At 40.1% G+C, this 13,052-nt stretch overlaps 1 protein-coding gene across 1 annotated transcript in view; it reads right to left on the bottom strand.

The window, feature by feature from the left end:
- The window catches only part of CUBN (cubilin), a 144,382-nt gene that overhangs the window by 57,128 nt on the left and 74,202 nt on the right, over positions 1–13,052 (bottom strand). Inside the window, exons 32-36 of the mRNA XM_071429898.1 lie at positions 8,203–8,359; positions 6,377–6,493; positions 4,002–4,115; positions 2,268–2,396; positions 1,853–1,985 (exon numbers count right to left, since the gene is read on the bottom strand). Coding sequence (XP_071285999.1) covers positions 1,853–1,985; positions 2,268–2,396; positions 4,002–4,115; positions 6,377–6,493; positions 8,203–8,359 — 650 coding nt within the window. The remainder of the gene's footprint in view (positions 1–1,852; positions 1,986–2,267; positions 2,397–4,001; positions 4,116–6,376; positions 6,494–8,202; positions 8,360–13,052) is intronic.

The raw sequence follows: 13,052 nt of genomic DNA, 5'->3' as shown, positions 1-13,052 counted from the left end.
TTTTCAGCTTGTCTTTCAGCTATTTGTAACTGAAGAAAAAGAATTAACATCTACTCAGTGTCACTTTATATAAGGGAATGTATGTTCCACTGAAAGTTTCTATTTCACAGTAGAATTTTGGGTTGTTTCTGAAAAGTTACTGCTTATTTTGTGACATTTTGAAAATTGTTCTCAGGCTTTTGGAAAACATTTTGGAAAATGTTTTCAGGCTGTAGTGCTTTTTCTCTGCTTCAATGAGTAGTGGAGGAATAGAATGTCCTTTTTATTGCATTAGTGAATCAGCACATGCCTAACAAGTTGTGTCTTATGCAGTCAGTGTGTTACCAGAAAAATTTTCCTTTTGCTCTGATTAATTGCAAATGCAGGTTTCAGAGTTAGTTTTGTTTTCCTGCTCATTCTTCATAAGCTTTGCTAAAGGTCAGTGCTCTCTTTCTTGGCAGCAGCCAGTGTTTGATGCCCGGAAACGAGGAGGCTCAGAAATCTACCTCATGGGTAAAGAACAACCTAACAACTCTGGTAAAGGACTCCACATATTTCTCCACATGACTTTCTTGTCAGAAGTGTTCAAAGGAAAGTTAGTTTACTAAAGGGAAAACAAAATTCCATCACATATTCTTCTGATTCCTGTTGTAGCTCCTCTGCTTTAACTGTTGAAGAAATGTTGAAAAATCTAACATCAATTTTAGAATCTCAAAATAGAGTCATAGAATGCTTTGAGTTGGAAGGGACCTTAAAGATCAAGTAGTTTCAAATCCTCTGCCATAGACAGGGACACCTTCCACTAGATCAGATTGCCCAGAGCCCCATCCAATCTGGCCTTGAACACTGCCAGGTTTGGGGCATCCACAACTTCTCTGGGCAACCTGTTCCAGTGCCTCATCACACTCACAGTGAAGAATTTCCTTCTAACATCTAATCCAAACCTGTCCATTATCAGTTTGAAGTTATTGTCCCTTGTCCTGTCACTGCAGTTCCTGATGAAGAGTCCTCCTCTTCTCTCTCTCTCTTCTCTGAACAGTCCAAACTTTCTCAGCCCATCTTCACAAGGGAGGTGCTCCAGTTCCCTTTTCAGCTTTGTGGCTTCCATGTCTTTCTTCAATGGGGGCAAACACAACCATATGTGGTGCTCCAGGTGGGACCTCATGAGAGCAGAAGACAGGGGCAGGATCCTCCCCTGACCTGCTGGCCACACTGCTTTGGATGCAGCCCAGGATTCCTTTGGCTTCCTGGGCTGTGAGTGCACACTGCTGGCTCATGTTGAGTTTTTCATCAACCATCACCCCCAATCCTTCTCTACAGGGCTGCTCTCAATCCCTTCTCTGCCCAATATGTGGGCACATCTGGGACTGCCCTGACCCAGGTTTAGGTACTTGCCTTTGTTGAATTTCATGAGGTTTACCTCAGCCCACTTCATAAATGTGTCAAAATCCCTCCAGAGGCATAACCCTACAATATGTGGGATATCTAGGCCCTTTATATTAATCAGCTATATAACAAACACTAAAATGAATCTTTACATCGAGGGAATTTCCTTTGTAAGGAAAAGGCAGAGTGATGCTAAATTTCCTCTTCTTGTTTATAGGTGAGTAAGAATTGGCTTCACCATCTCATGCTGCTCAAATAATAAACCACCTATTTATATAATGCTGAATATCCCTTAACAGAAGCAACGACTAAGGCAGGGAAACACTGATTGCAAGCTGCCACTAACCCCTGCTGTGTTCTCTTTCCAAGTTACTCTAAAAATATGTTTCAGCTTTATCACTGGGTAATTACATTTCCTAACAAACACAGAGCATCCTTCCTTCAGGTCTGTCAAAGGCTGAATAATGACCCCTGGCAATGGATTTACATGAAGGAGAGCTGGAGCCGGTTGCCAGGGGAGCTGAGGATTGTCCAGACACACTCGCTGTTGGGCGGATACGGCTCGGGATAGCCAGGGCTGTTGAAAGCTCCTCTGTCCATGTGGAAAGTACCCCCGCAGGCTGCAACAAGAAAGAGATAGCAGAGGCTTGGAAAGGATGGCATAAACAAAAAAACAACAAAAAACTTGACAGAGACAGAGCACTTGCTAATCAAGAAAGCATTTCTCCTTGTCTCTTTGTTCTTTAGCTTGTTGATGTACTTGCTGAGACCTTGCCCAAAAAGAGGAAGGGCAACAGGTGAGGTTCAAAAATTGAATGGCAGAGAGAAAAAGAGGTAAAGGATCTGTTCTTTTTCTTAAAAGTCAGTGGCATAAGGAAGTAGCACCTGTTGTATGGACTTACATGATGAAGATGCAGCATAGGTGGCATGGAAGCCCCTGGCAGTAATATCATTGTTGGAGATGAAATTCACCACCAAGGCATTACCAAAAGAAGTGATAGGATGGGGCATAGTAGTGCCACAGTAACGGCCTGAAAGAGAGCAGAACACAGAGGGAAAAAACACAAGTGTTCAGCATGTAATTACTGCTGCTAATTTAACATTTGGAGTTAATGCCTGACAACAAGCAGGAGTAATGTTCATTGCTCACAATTGCAGTTGTCAATTCAATCTACATAAAAAAGAAATATTCCATCACATTTGCCCAAAACTCAACTCTTGTGGCAATTTTTTTAACAGAAAAAGGACCTCTGGCACACCAGACACCCTGGTCCCTGGCTATTCTGTCACTGAGTTCCCTCAATGAAAGTGAAAAAAATGAGTAGTTACTGCCTAATTGGAAATAAGCCCCAAGAAAACCTATCAAATATATCTGACAGCAATTTCCATTTCACTCAATTGGTTTCTGATGAAAAAAAAACCAACCTGAAAAATAACAGACCATTTCTCCTGTAATGCTGTAATGGATTGTAATATGGGGATTAGGAATATGGGTCTTGATCTGTCAAAAAGGCATCTTCCAGTAAATAAAAAGACAGCAGTTAGTATCTTGGAATCATGGAATACTTTGAGTTGGAAGGAACCTTTAAAGATCATCTAGTCCAACCACCTTGCAATGAGCAGGGACATCTTCAACTAGATCTGGTAGCTCAGAACCTCATTCAGCCTGATCTTGAATGTTTCCAGGGCATCTACCAATTCTCTGGACAACTTGTTGCATTATTTCACCACCCTCATTGTAAAAAATGTTTTCTTTATATCTAGAAAATAAATAGAAATTGAAATCTACTTTCTTTTAGCTTAAAACCATGACAATCTCAATATGCCTTTCTAAAAGGTTTTTCCCCATCTTTCTTACATGTCCCCTTTAAGAACTAAAAAGTTCTTTTGGCAAGTGAAAGCCAAGGATAGGAGACAAAAAATGAATTGTGCTCCTAGTAACAAGCCATTTAAACTGACTGCAGCCCCACTCCCAACAAAGGAGCATGTACAAAAACAGATTAAGGGAGAACATAAGACAGAGATATTCTGAATTTTTCAGAAAGTAATTAGGGGCAGCCCTAGGGATATGAGGAGAGTTGGGACCACCCTGTGACCAGGGCTGGGAATTTTGCTGCTTCAGGCTGCTCCTGGCACTTGAAGGGGATAGTACTGTCCAGAGAAGTCAGACGAAAGCTTCAAAAACTCAGGAAAGAGCAGAAGAATTAGGCTTTCCATGGCTTGACAAAAACCATTTTCTGCTCCCAGAAGTCTTCAGCTTCCTTACCTGTTTAGCATGGACTGTGCTTATTTACTATGCTTGTGAGTTATGTTATGGTTTTGAGCAGTTAAATGGAAATTCGGTTTAAACCGAATTGCTTGGTTCCCAATATTGTTCCACTGAGGAGGAAGGAAAAGGCAGCTGGAGTCAACACCAAACTGCAGGTTAGCAGGAGCAGAGTCAGAGCCTGGGAGAACTCTGCCATTCACACTGAAGACTTATTCTCCATTCTCAATTTCCTCTGGCCAGAGAGGCCAAGGAGATTCTGTTATCAAAGAAAATCCATGAAGCAGGAGACCATGAACAGAAAATCTTCTCCTGCTTACCTTGGGTGTAGCTCTATATATATCAAATACACAAGGGAAAGGTACAATACCTTGAAGAGGAGCCTCATAGTTATTGCCATCCAAAATCTCCACAAAATCCGTTGTACAGTTTTGTCCATTTTTTTCAATGTCAAAGTCAGTGAATGAAAGTGTGACGTGGTTGACTGGCAAGAGCAAAGAGTAAAAATTTAGGAACGAGTTAGTAATTTCACAGAGAAATATTTACATGTAAATAAATGTTCTTTTTTTCCTCTGAAGTCAATCAGTCCCCATAAAGCATATCTGAAGTAGTTTTTTTTCATTACATACTGAATGAATTTGATTTAAGTGCATTAACCTTTAGTGCAAAGGTCCTGGTAAATCCCTTCAGTACCTTTCAGTACTTTCTAGTTCAATCAACATTGGAAGGAGAGGATTTAGCATATACACATGGATCTAAGTGTCCTTGTTTCTGGACAACTTCATTATATACTGAAAAAAATAGTAAATAAAACATGGAAAACCTACAGACTTTCAGAAACAGTACTTATTTCTACACACCCATGACCTGCTGTCCCTTTGCAATCTATATCATAGATCTGGACAAATGTGCCCTGCTCCAGGCTTAGAAAGAGCAGCTTCTTTCATCATATTGCAACACTCCATATTCATCAATTGGACTGGTCAAAGGGTCATTAACTACCCTCAGCTGTACTTGTACAGAATTGGATTTTCCATGCTCTTGGACTGCAGGCTATATCGTGAAAAAGAGAATTTCTGATTCAGGGTATTTTTGACTCTCCTACTACTCTTGCTTGTCTGATATAAACAAAGGTGAAGTCACAGCTGGCAGAAAAGAGGCTGTCCTTGACACCAGTCTGGGACAGTAGTTATTACTGGCCTTAGGGTTCCATGCAGTTTGAGTGGGTCAGAAAGAGTCTCATGATTTAGATGATAACTAAGTTTTCTCCCACACTGACCAAACTGAATTTGACACAAATATTTTGCTTCTCCCTGGGCCCCACTTAATTGGCTTGAAGAAGCTGAGATGACAGCCACAGACCCCGGGCTGCATCCAGCAGGGTGCCCTGGCTGGCATTCAGCTGCATCCTTTGTGTCCCTCCTGCTCAGTCAATCACAGCTGTCAATGCAGGTCCTCAGGATACACAGCAAAAACGAAAAACACAGTGGGTGGCCAGAGCAGGAGACTTGTTGGCCTTCCCAGTAAAAGCAGAGCAGGATCTCTGCTGTGGCCTGCCACTGGATGAATCTATCAGACACGGGTATGCAGTGCAGTGTGTGCATGCTGTTTATTTATGAAATGCCATAAATAGTAGCATTACATAGAGCATAATGCATGAAACCACGTGCAGCTGCAACATGAGGCATGAGGTGCTGGTAAGTGAAGGAAGTCACTGCTTCTCATACAGCATTTTTATGGCCTCTCATACTCATGTAATTCAGGAGACAGCAGTCATGTATGAATTTTCAATATGAATCTGGGGAAAGTTTGTCTTTAAAAATAAACATTACATAGGTGATGATGATGAACTGCTCAGATGATGTCCTTTTCATGGACATCCTATTTGTATCAGTAGCTATGCTTAAAAAGAGATTGCTTATCTCCTGATTTATATTTAGTATTTTCTTGGCAAGTTGATATTTTTTTTATAAACTAGCAAAATAAACTTATAAATATGATTGACACATTCTAAGATTTTTACAATGTCTAAATACAATATGTACAACTGAAGTAGAATAGTTGCTATTTTAAATTAGAATACCAGGACATTATTATGGGATTTAACACATACAAATTATTTTTAGGAATTTTATAGAATGTAAAGATAATAGAGGGTATTAAAAGTAGTAGCAGTATTTGATGGAAAATATTCAGTGTTTTATGATTAATCATAAATCTCTGTAAAATTATGAATAGCTGAAAGTGTATCTATGCACATAAGAACAGCTTATTTATACATTTTTGTTTGTATGTGAAACTGAAATTTCTGTGTACCTTTTCTCATTATTCAATCTAATTTTTTTTAATGTCAACAGCATAGTTTTCATGTAATACAACTCCAGCTTGAAAACTCCAGACCAAAATAAGTTCAGCTAAATACAAGTGCTTTAATTATATGTAAACCCTTAGATTTTCTCACAAATGAATCCAACTTCACATGGCATTCAACACCTCATTTATAATTTTAACACTTGGGTCACAGTAAATTGGCTAGGATGACAAAGTTGTGGATTGTTTTCCTCACTATGCACTTAATCTTTTACAGTGAAATCTGACTTGTGACAGATTGGGAGATCCACACTCACAGCTACCAGGAAGCAGAACTTCCTAAAGAAATAAAGGAGGAATTTTGCATTGTTATTTCAGAAAAGAAGATGAGGATATTAGTCATCCCAACTAACTACAAAAGATGTTTTTACTTACATGGTTCCTGAGCCTGAATAATCCAGCTGCAGTTCTGATTGTTTGGGTATTTGGCAGGATACAGAGGAGAGGAAATTGCTGCCCCAACTGAATCTGACTCTATGAAACTTCCACATGCTTTAGAATGAAACACACAAACATAGATACATATATAAATATTTATATATACAAATCACCTTGCTTAGATTCTGCAGTGAAAATGGATGCGTGAAGTGTAACAAGGTACATCAGCTTGTAAGAAGGTACATCAAGTGTGACAAGGTACATTGAAATGAGGATAAAATTTGCAATAGTATTTAATCAGAAGAAGAGACTTAAGGATTAGCTCCCAGCACTGGCTGCACTTTCATGACCACATGCCATACTGCACCTGGCTGATCATCTGTAAAAAGCCAGACTGACTTTAGACCTGATAGTTTTCATCTCTTCATAGCCCAGAAGAGATGCCCTGGGGCCAAAATAACTTGGTTTAAGGGTAGTGCAAAACACCCATTTCTCTGGCCATTTGTTTATGTTGGCAGCTAGGAAGAAGAAAGTAATAAATAACTGTCCACAACTTTCCAGCACCCAAGGGTGGCCCCACATTGCATTGGCAGGATCCTCTTGTGAGCTGTGTCAGCAAAACTACAATTGTGTGAGGTGTTGCACACACTCCAGAGCTTGACTGCCTGCAGAACTTTGGCTGACAGTGCTGAGTGCTGCCATGCCCCATCTCTAGGCTCACTGGCAGCCCATAAACTGCCCAGGTCAGAGTTTAACACACACCTGCTTTAAACTGCAGGGTGAGGAGCTGAGTACCAAAGAGTGAGACTCATTTATTGTGCTGTGCTGCCTCAAACACCTAACAAAAGATGGGACTTAGTTAATTGAGTTTTCTTAGGAAGAGGGGAGCTGGGTTGCTAACATCCTAGGCAGGGAGCACTCACTCACCAGACATGGTTTGTGCACTACTGAACCCAGTAAATGTGTTCTGAGAAAGCTGAACAGTTCAGGCTCTCACCACTGTTAGCCAGAAATGCCTAATTAGGTATCTAACTAGTACCTCAGGAACTGGGGTTTCTGAGGTTTTTGTTCAGACAAGATCCTCCTTTTCTTTATAATTTTTCACAATATTTTTGAGAAAGAAACATTTCTGGGAAAAGCAATAATTAATAGTGAAAAGAATCCTGAGAGGACAATTAGAGAGACTGATTTTGTCTGCAAAAATTAAATGTCTGTATCTTGGGGAAAAGCTGTTTCCCAAATTACTGAGAAAAAGTAAAAGCAAATCAAATAGTATGTAACTTCATGAAAAATATTCTGCCCAGTTGGTGTCATTTTTCATTAAAAAGGAAACCATGTAAAATACCAATTAGTCTGCCACAAATTGGATAGTTGATGTTTGGCAGGGTATGCAGGCCTGAATCCACGGGCTTCATCAACAGCACCACAGAATTCTTTTCTAGCTTTTCAGATTCATGCGCATGGATGGCCATATAAAATGTTATTTTGTCACTAGGTCTGTGGAAACTGCCAGTTGCACATTTTTCTCAGGACAGTTATGGACAGCTAACCCTCTAGGGAGAAAGAATAAGAGTAGCTGATGTGTGCTAGATGCCTTGCTATAAAAAGTATGATTTCTTTTTTCCCAATTGAAGAATCTAAGTTGATCCTCGGATTTAAAGTCTTTTGTCTATAATTTGGAAAAATTTGTTCCTGGTAAAGATACACACTGGTGTGCTGCATGGGTAGAAATTACACTTTCCATTATCAGCTGTGCTAAAAGACTGTGTCACATACAAAGTGGTGATGAGATAAATATGCATTAATATAAATGGTGCAATTACCCTCTGTGAAGTGAGCACTGAAGCCCCTGTGCTGGATGGTTGTGTCAGAGTGCAGTCTGATGTACATCAGGTTCCTGGAGGATGTGATGGGAGGAGGATGCTCTGTTCCACAGAGCCTTTTAAGAAGTGGTGCTTCATTGTTAGGACCATCAAATACCTGTTATGAAAATATCAAATAAAGTATTTGGTTTCAATGGGAGTACTGAGAAGACTTTAATTTCATTCCCTCTCTTATGTTTCATAAATTTTGATCATTATGTAGTCCTGCTATGGGCAGTGCAAACAAGCTGTACATTGCCTATCTTAAGTGGCAATTTCCAAAAAAATGCATATATTTCAGGTAGAAGCTACTGGGACCCTTGTAACTAAATGTAAACAAAATTCTCCAAGTAAACATCTTCTTTCATGTGTATTGGGTATTGAAGCAACACTCATTTAACAATCCAGATGTCCCCATATATTAGCTGCTTTCTGTTAATGGCTAACACGAGCTCCTGTGTAGCTTTCATTCAGTTAAACCCTACATCTTGTCTCAGGAAAGATTTCTAAACTGGCCCTAACATGCAACTGGTGCATCAGTGGGAGCTATGACTCTGGATAAAAGGTCACTAGGATTAAGGCTTTTAGATCCAGCATCAAGGATCAGAGTCCTATATTTATGTTTTATAAAAGCTTCAGAGTGCCAAATTACACACATATACATCAAGTGCTATTTAAGCAGAGGGTAAAGAAAAGTAAAAAAAAAAAAAAAAAAAAAAAAAAAAAAAAAAAAAAAAAAAGAGGAAGAAAGTAAGTAGATAGGTTTACAAAACTTCACTTTTCATCACTTTTCATTTTACCACAAAAGGCTTCCTTCTCTTTTCCCCCCCCTACAGCTGATAATTTTGTTTCCTTCCTGTTTCAAAATCAGGAAGAGAAGGACAGAGAAGTTAAAACCAATGAGTTTATAATTTAAGCAACATCAAAATTTTGACAGGAGAAAGTACAGAGAGAGAAGAATGGCCACGGTCTCAGTCCCCCATTAATCATTCCTAGCACTTCAGCAGAAGTGATTTGTTGCTGCTGTGTTGGGAGCCCTGGGACAGTCTCAGAAGTGCCTCCCTGCAGCAGTAAGGAGCACTGGAGCTCCCAGCACAGTTGCATGATCACAGAGGAGGAGCCTTTGGGCTGCAACAGCAGTTGATTTCAGTTCCTGTTGCAGCATTAACATCCTGCCCTGCCATAGGCACATCAATTAATATCATGGAGAAAAATATGGATTAAAATATGCATAGGAGCACCCAAAAATGGAGTCAGGAGGCTAAAAGCTGTATAAAAGCTATACAAATGCCATCAGATTAGAAGACATGTACTTTTTATTGAGAATATCTTCCTTTACTTCAAAATGCCTCACATCCTAGCAAGTCTGTGCAAGGCAGCACCAATGAATTAGAAATTTTTAACTAGACTGTGTAACACAATGCAATGTTTCTGCCTCCAGTATTCAAGGGCTTTTGAACACACTAGTGAAAAAACTCAAAAAACCAGCAGCTGAGAGAAAGATGACCTGTCTCAAATAAACCTCAGAGCTAAGAAACAAGGGACAAAACTCCTCCTTAATCCCCTGACATACCCTACATAGTCAATGCTGTACTCATGAATTAAACATTTGCCTATGATTCTGTGAACACTAGCTAGCTGTGTGGGATCTGGTGATGGAGCATTAAGTCTGCAATGCCTGTTAAAATGAGTACCTGGTAAAGACACCCAAAAACATCCATCCATTCAACCTTTTCTTCTCTCTTGGCAGCCTGCCACAATCACCCTCTAATACACAGTGTGCAGTGTTTATTCTTCCTCCGCACATACATTCTGTATATAAATCAGACAGCCTGGAGTTAAAAACCACAAACCATGGAATGTGGGGGGAAAAAATAACCCTTAGGAATTAAGGCAGTGTCTTTTCCTAGACAGTAGTGAGAGGATTTGTCTGAGAAGAAGCATTGCATTGACAGGGCATAGAGAGAGGGCCTGACTGCTCCTGGTAAAATGCTGGCTTTGATCTGCATGCCTCTGCCCAGCTAAGGATACAATCAGGAGGATTTCAGGCTTGCAGTTAGATCAGAAACCACAATATTCACACACTAGCTCAGGAAAGAGTTGAGCCTCTGCAGTTTCTTAAAGTTATTGTAAAAACATTTGAGAAATGCATTTTTGTGGCTGCAGGCCTAGGAAAACAAATGCATCTGCTCAATTAAAAGCCAAGTTTTCAGTTGCATTGTGCATAGCAGCAATTCCCTTTCCACAGTGAACATAACTGGGTGACTCATTGCCTTCTTCAAATGTGTCCTGAACTTTGCACAAACACATGACAAAAAGATGTCAATTTTTGTCTTCTGAGCCCAAAAAGCTCCACATATTTCTAACTGTTCTCTCTTGAAAGATCCTCTTCACTAGCACCTGGAATAAATGAAGTAATACCTCCTCTCTATCTCCCAGAAGCTCACATTTCTATATTCCTGTGTTTTACTTGTTATACTGCAACAGGAAAGAAAAAAAAAAAACCAAAACCAACATTTACTTAATCAAACTCACTGGACAGAATAAGCTAATCCTCACTCCCCTTTTCAGGACCTTGTGCTACAAGCACTGCCTTCTGAGCCATGTTCCCCCCCACTCTCCAAATTCTTGAAACTCTTGCTGACCTGAGCTCCTGGCATAGCATCAGATACATTATTGGTTAAACACAGTCCAAAACTGCAGCAATTGGTACATTCACAATTTCTCTCTGTCCATTTGCCTTCAAATAAACAAATTTTTGTGAGTCACGCTCTCCCGAGAGAAGAACACAGGGGTGGGTACACAGGGAGGAATTGAAAATTTACTCAAGTATGGTGACAATGACAACAAAAAACTCTTCTCAAAGATCTTATGCTTTCTGCATAATATAACTGAGTTAGACTTGAGCTTAGAGAAAGGCTATACATCCTCATTTAACAATGAAGACATGATCATCCGTTCTCAGAACAAAGAAGAAAGAAAACTAAAATGCAGCAAAGGACTCAACTAAATTTAGAAAACTAAACAAATGAAATATGTGCTCTCTGCATTCCCTCCATTGGCTCTAGAGGGAGCTCTGGGCAGTTATCCCATGATTTACCATTACAGGCTCAGAATACATTTGGCTGAACCTAGATCTGTGCTCAGGTTCACATCTGAAATCACTGAGCTGAACAGAAAAATGCACCAGGCTTTATGGAGTTGCAGCATAGCCAAGAAGCAGCAGACACAAGTATTTTCCCTCCTCCCACTTTGCTGACATAACACACGTGCAATGGAAAACCTTAGAGGAGAAAATGTTTTCACGTGTTCCCCATAGAAAGGAATTTATGGGAGAAATATTTGGAAAAAAAAACCGACTTGAGTCATAATGCAGGGGAAAATGAGTGGATCTAGAGGGGGGAGGGTGAAGGAAAAGACCATTGGTGCACTCGAGGGTGGAGGGAAGCCCAAGAGAACTCACAGAGGAACTAAAATCCCTACAGATAAGTAAAAATTCAAGAAACAGAAAAGGGTGGAACCTCTGTGCTACTCGTACATGGTAGTTGTTCCTATATTAGGGAGAGAAAAACAACCCACCTGCTTCCTTAGCTGCCTGTATTTTCCATTTCCACAGCTTTTGGAATGCAATTCCTAAACCATTCACAGTCAGACATCTACTTATATTTTCCAGGCACTCTCTGTCCCCTCACTCTGCTCTCCCACATGTGAGGCATATAGCAGGTCTCAAAACAAGGTGAACACAAATCACATCCAGGTGTTCGTAACAAGTGATTCTCCTATTATTGGCACACCAGGAGTGAAAGAAAACTCATTTACTTCTTTTTTGCCCTGCTGGTTCCCTTACATGAGCACTAAAAAACTCTACCTCATACACCAAGGCCTCAGATCCCTTTATTTTCTCTTGGCTTCAAACCAGCATTCCCCCTCATCCATTTTCAAACCACACTCTACTTTGTGGGCAGTGATTGAAGTCTGCATCAAATTTGACTCTCCAGTTGTGTTTGGACAGTTGGGGATAATGGGCAACTCCCTTCTTCAGCACCACCAAAAAACCAAAAAGCAGAAGCAAATCACAGATACTGCTATAGCTTTGGAAGACAAGGGGTGTCACTGCACACGGTCTGCAGACTCTGTTCACACAAAGAGCTCTGGCACAGCCATCTCCTCTGGCCACTGAGGGAATGACTCTTTTCAATGATTCAAAACTCAGTGATTCAAAACAGTCAATGATTCAAAACAGTTCAATGATTCAAAACAGTTCAATGATTCAAAACAGTCCTATCCAGCCTGTACATGTAATGGGGGACTTGTGCTTGTAGCTGCAAGGAGCTCGTAGAACTGAGTACTCCACAAAGTGTAAAGATTTGTGCAAGCATCCATTGGCATCAGGTCTAGAAGAGAAACAGGTATATCAGGCCTTTTCAGAATTTAGCCCTTAATTTGTGAATGGCTTGTTTGCATTAATACAAATACAACCATCTTAGATAGCCTGTGTTTCTGTCAGGCACTTTGACTTTCCACTCCTGTGTCATAGCAGAGAAGATTTGAAAGCTCCTTTTCAAAGGTTTCCTGATGTAGTTTATAATTTAAATAAAAAGACATAGCCATATTTCCTTATGCTTCATAACCAGGAGGAAAAAAAAAAGGAACAGTCATTGTACAAAGACGCTTTGTGGGCAAATGAAATCTTCAGTTCTGCTCAGCAAAATGGGGACACATTTCCTTTTTTTCTAGTTCAGTACAAAAAAGCTCTACGAGGCAATGTTGTTAAAACTGATGCTGTTTTCAAAAGAGTCTCAGCTCCTGCC

The sequence above is a fragment of the Agelaius tricolor genome, unplaced genomic scaffold (genome assembly GCF_023055355.1).
Source record: "Agelaius tricolor isolate 1412-34295 unplaced genomic scaffold, bAgeTri1.0.p SCAF_6, whole genome shotgun sequence".
In the NCBI taxonomy this organism is placed as follows: Eukaryota; Metazoa; Chordata; class Aves; order Passeriformes; family Icteridae; genus Agelaius; species Agelaius tricolor.
This window is presented reverse-complemented; position numbering and strand designations above follow the sequence as displayed.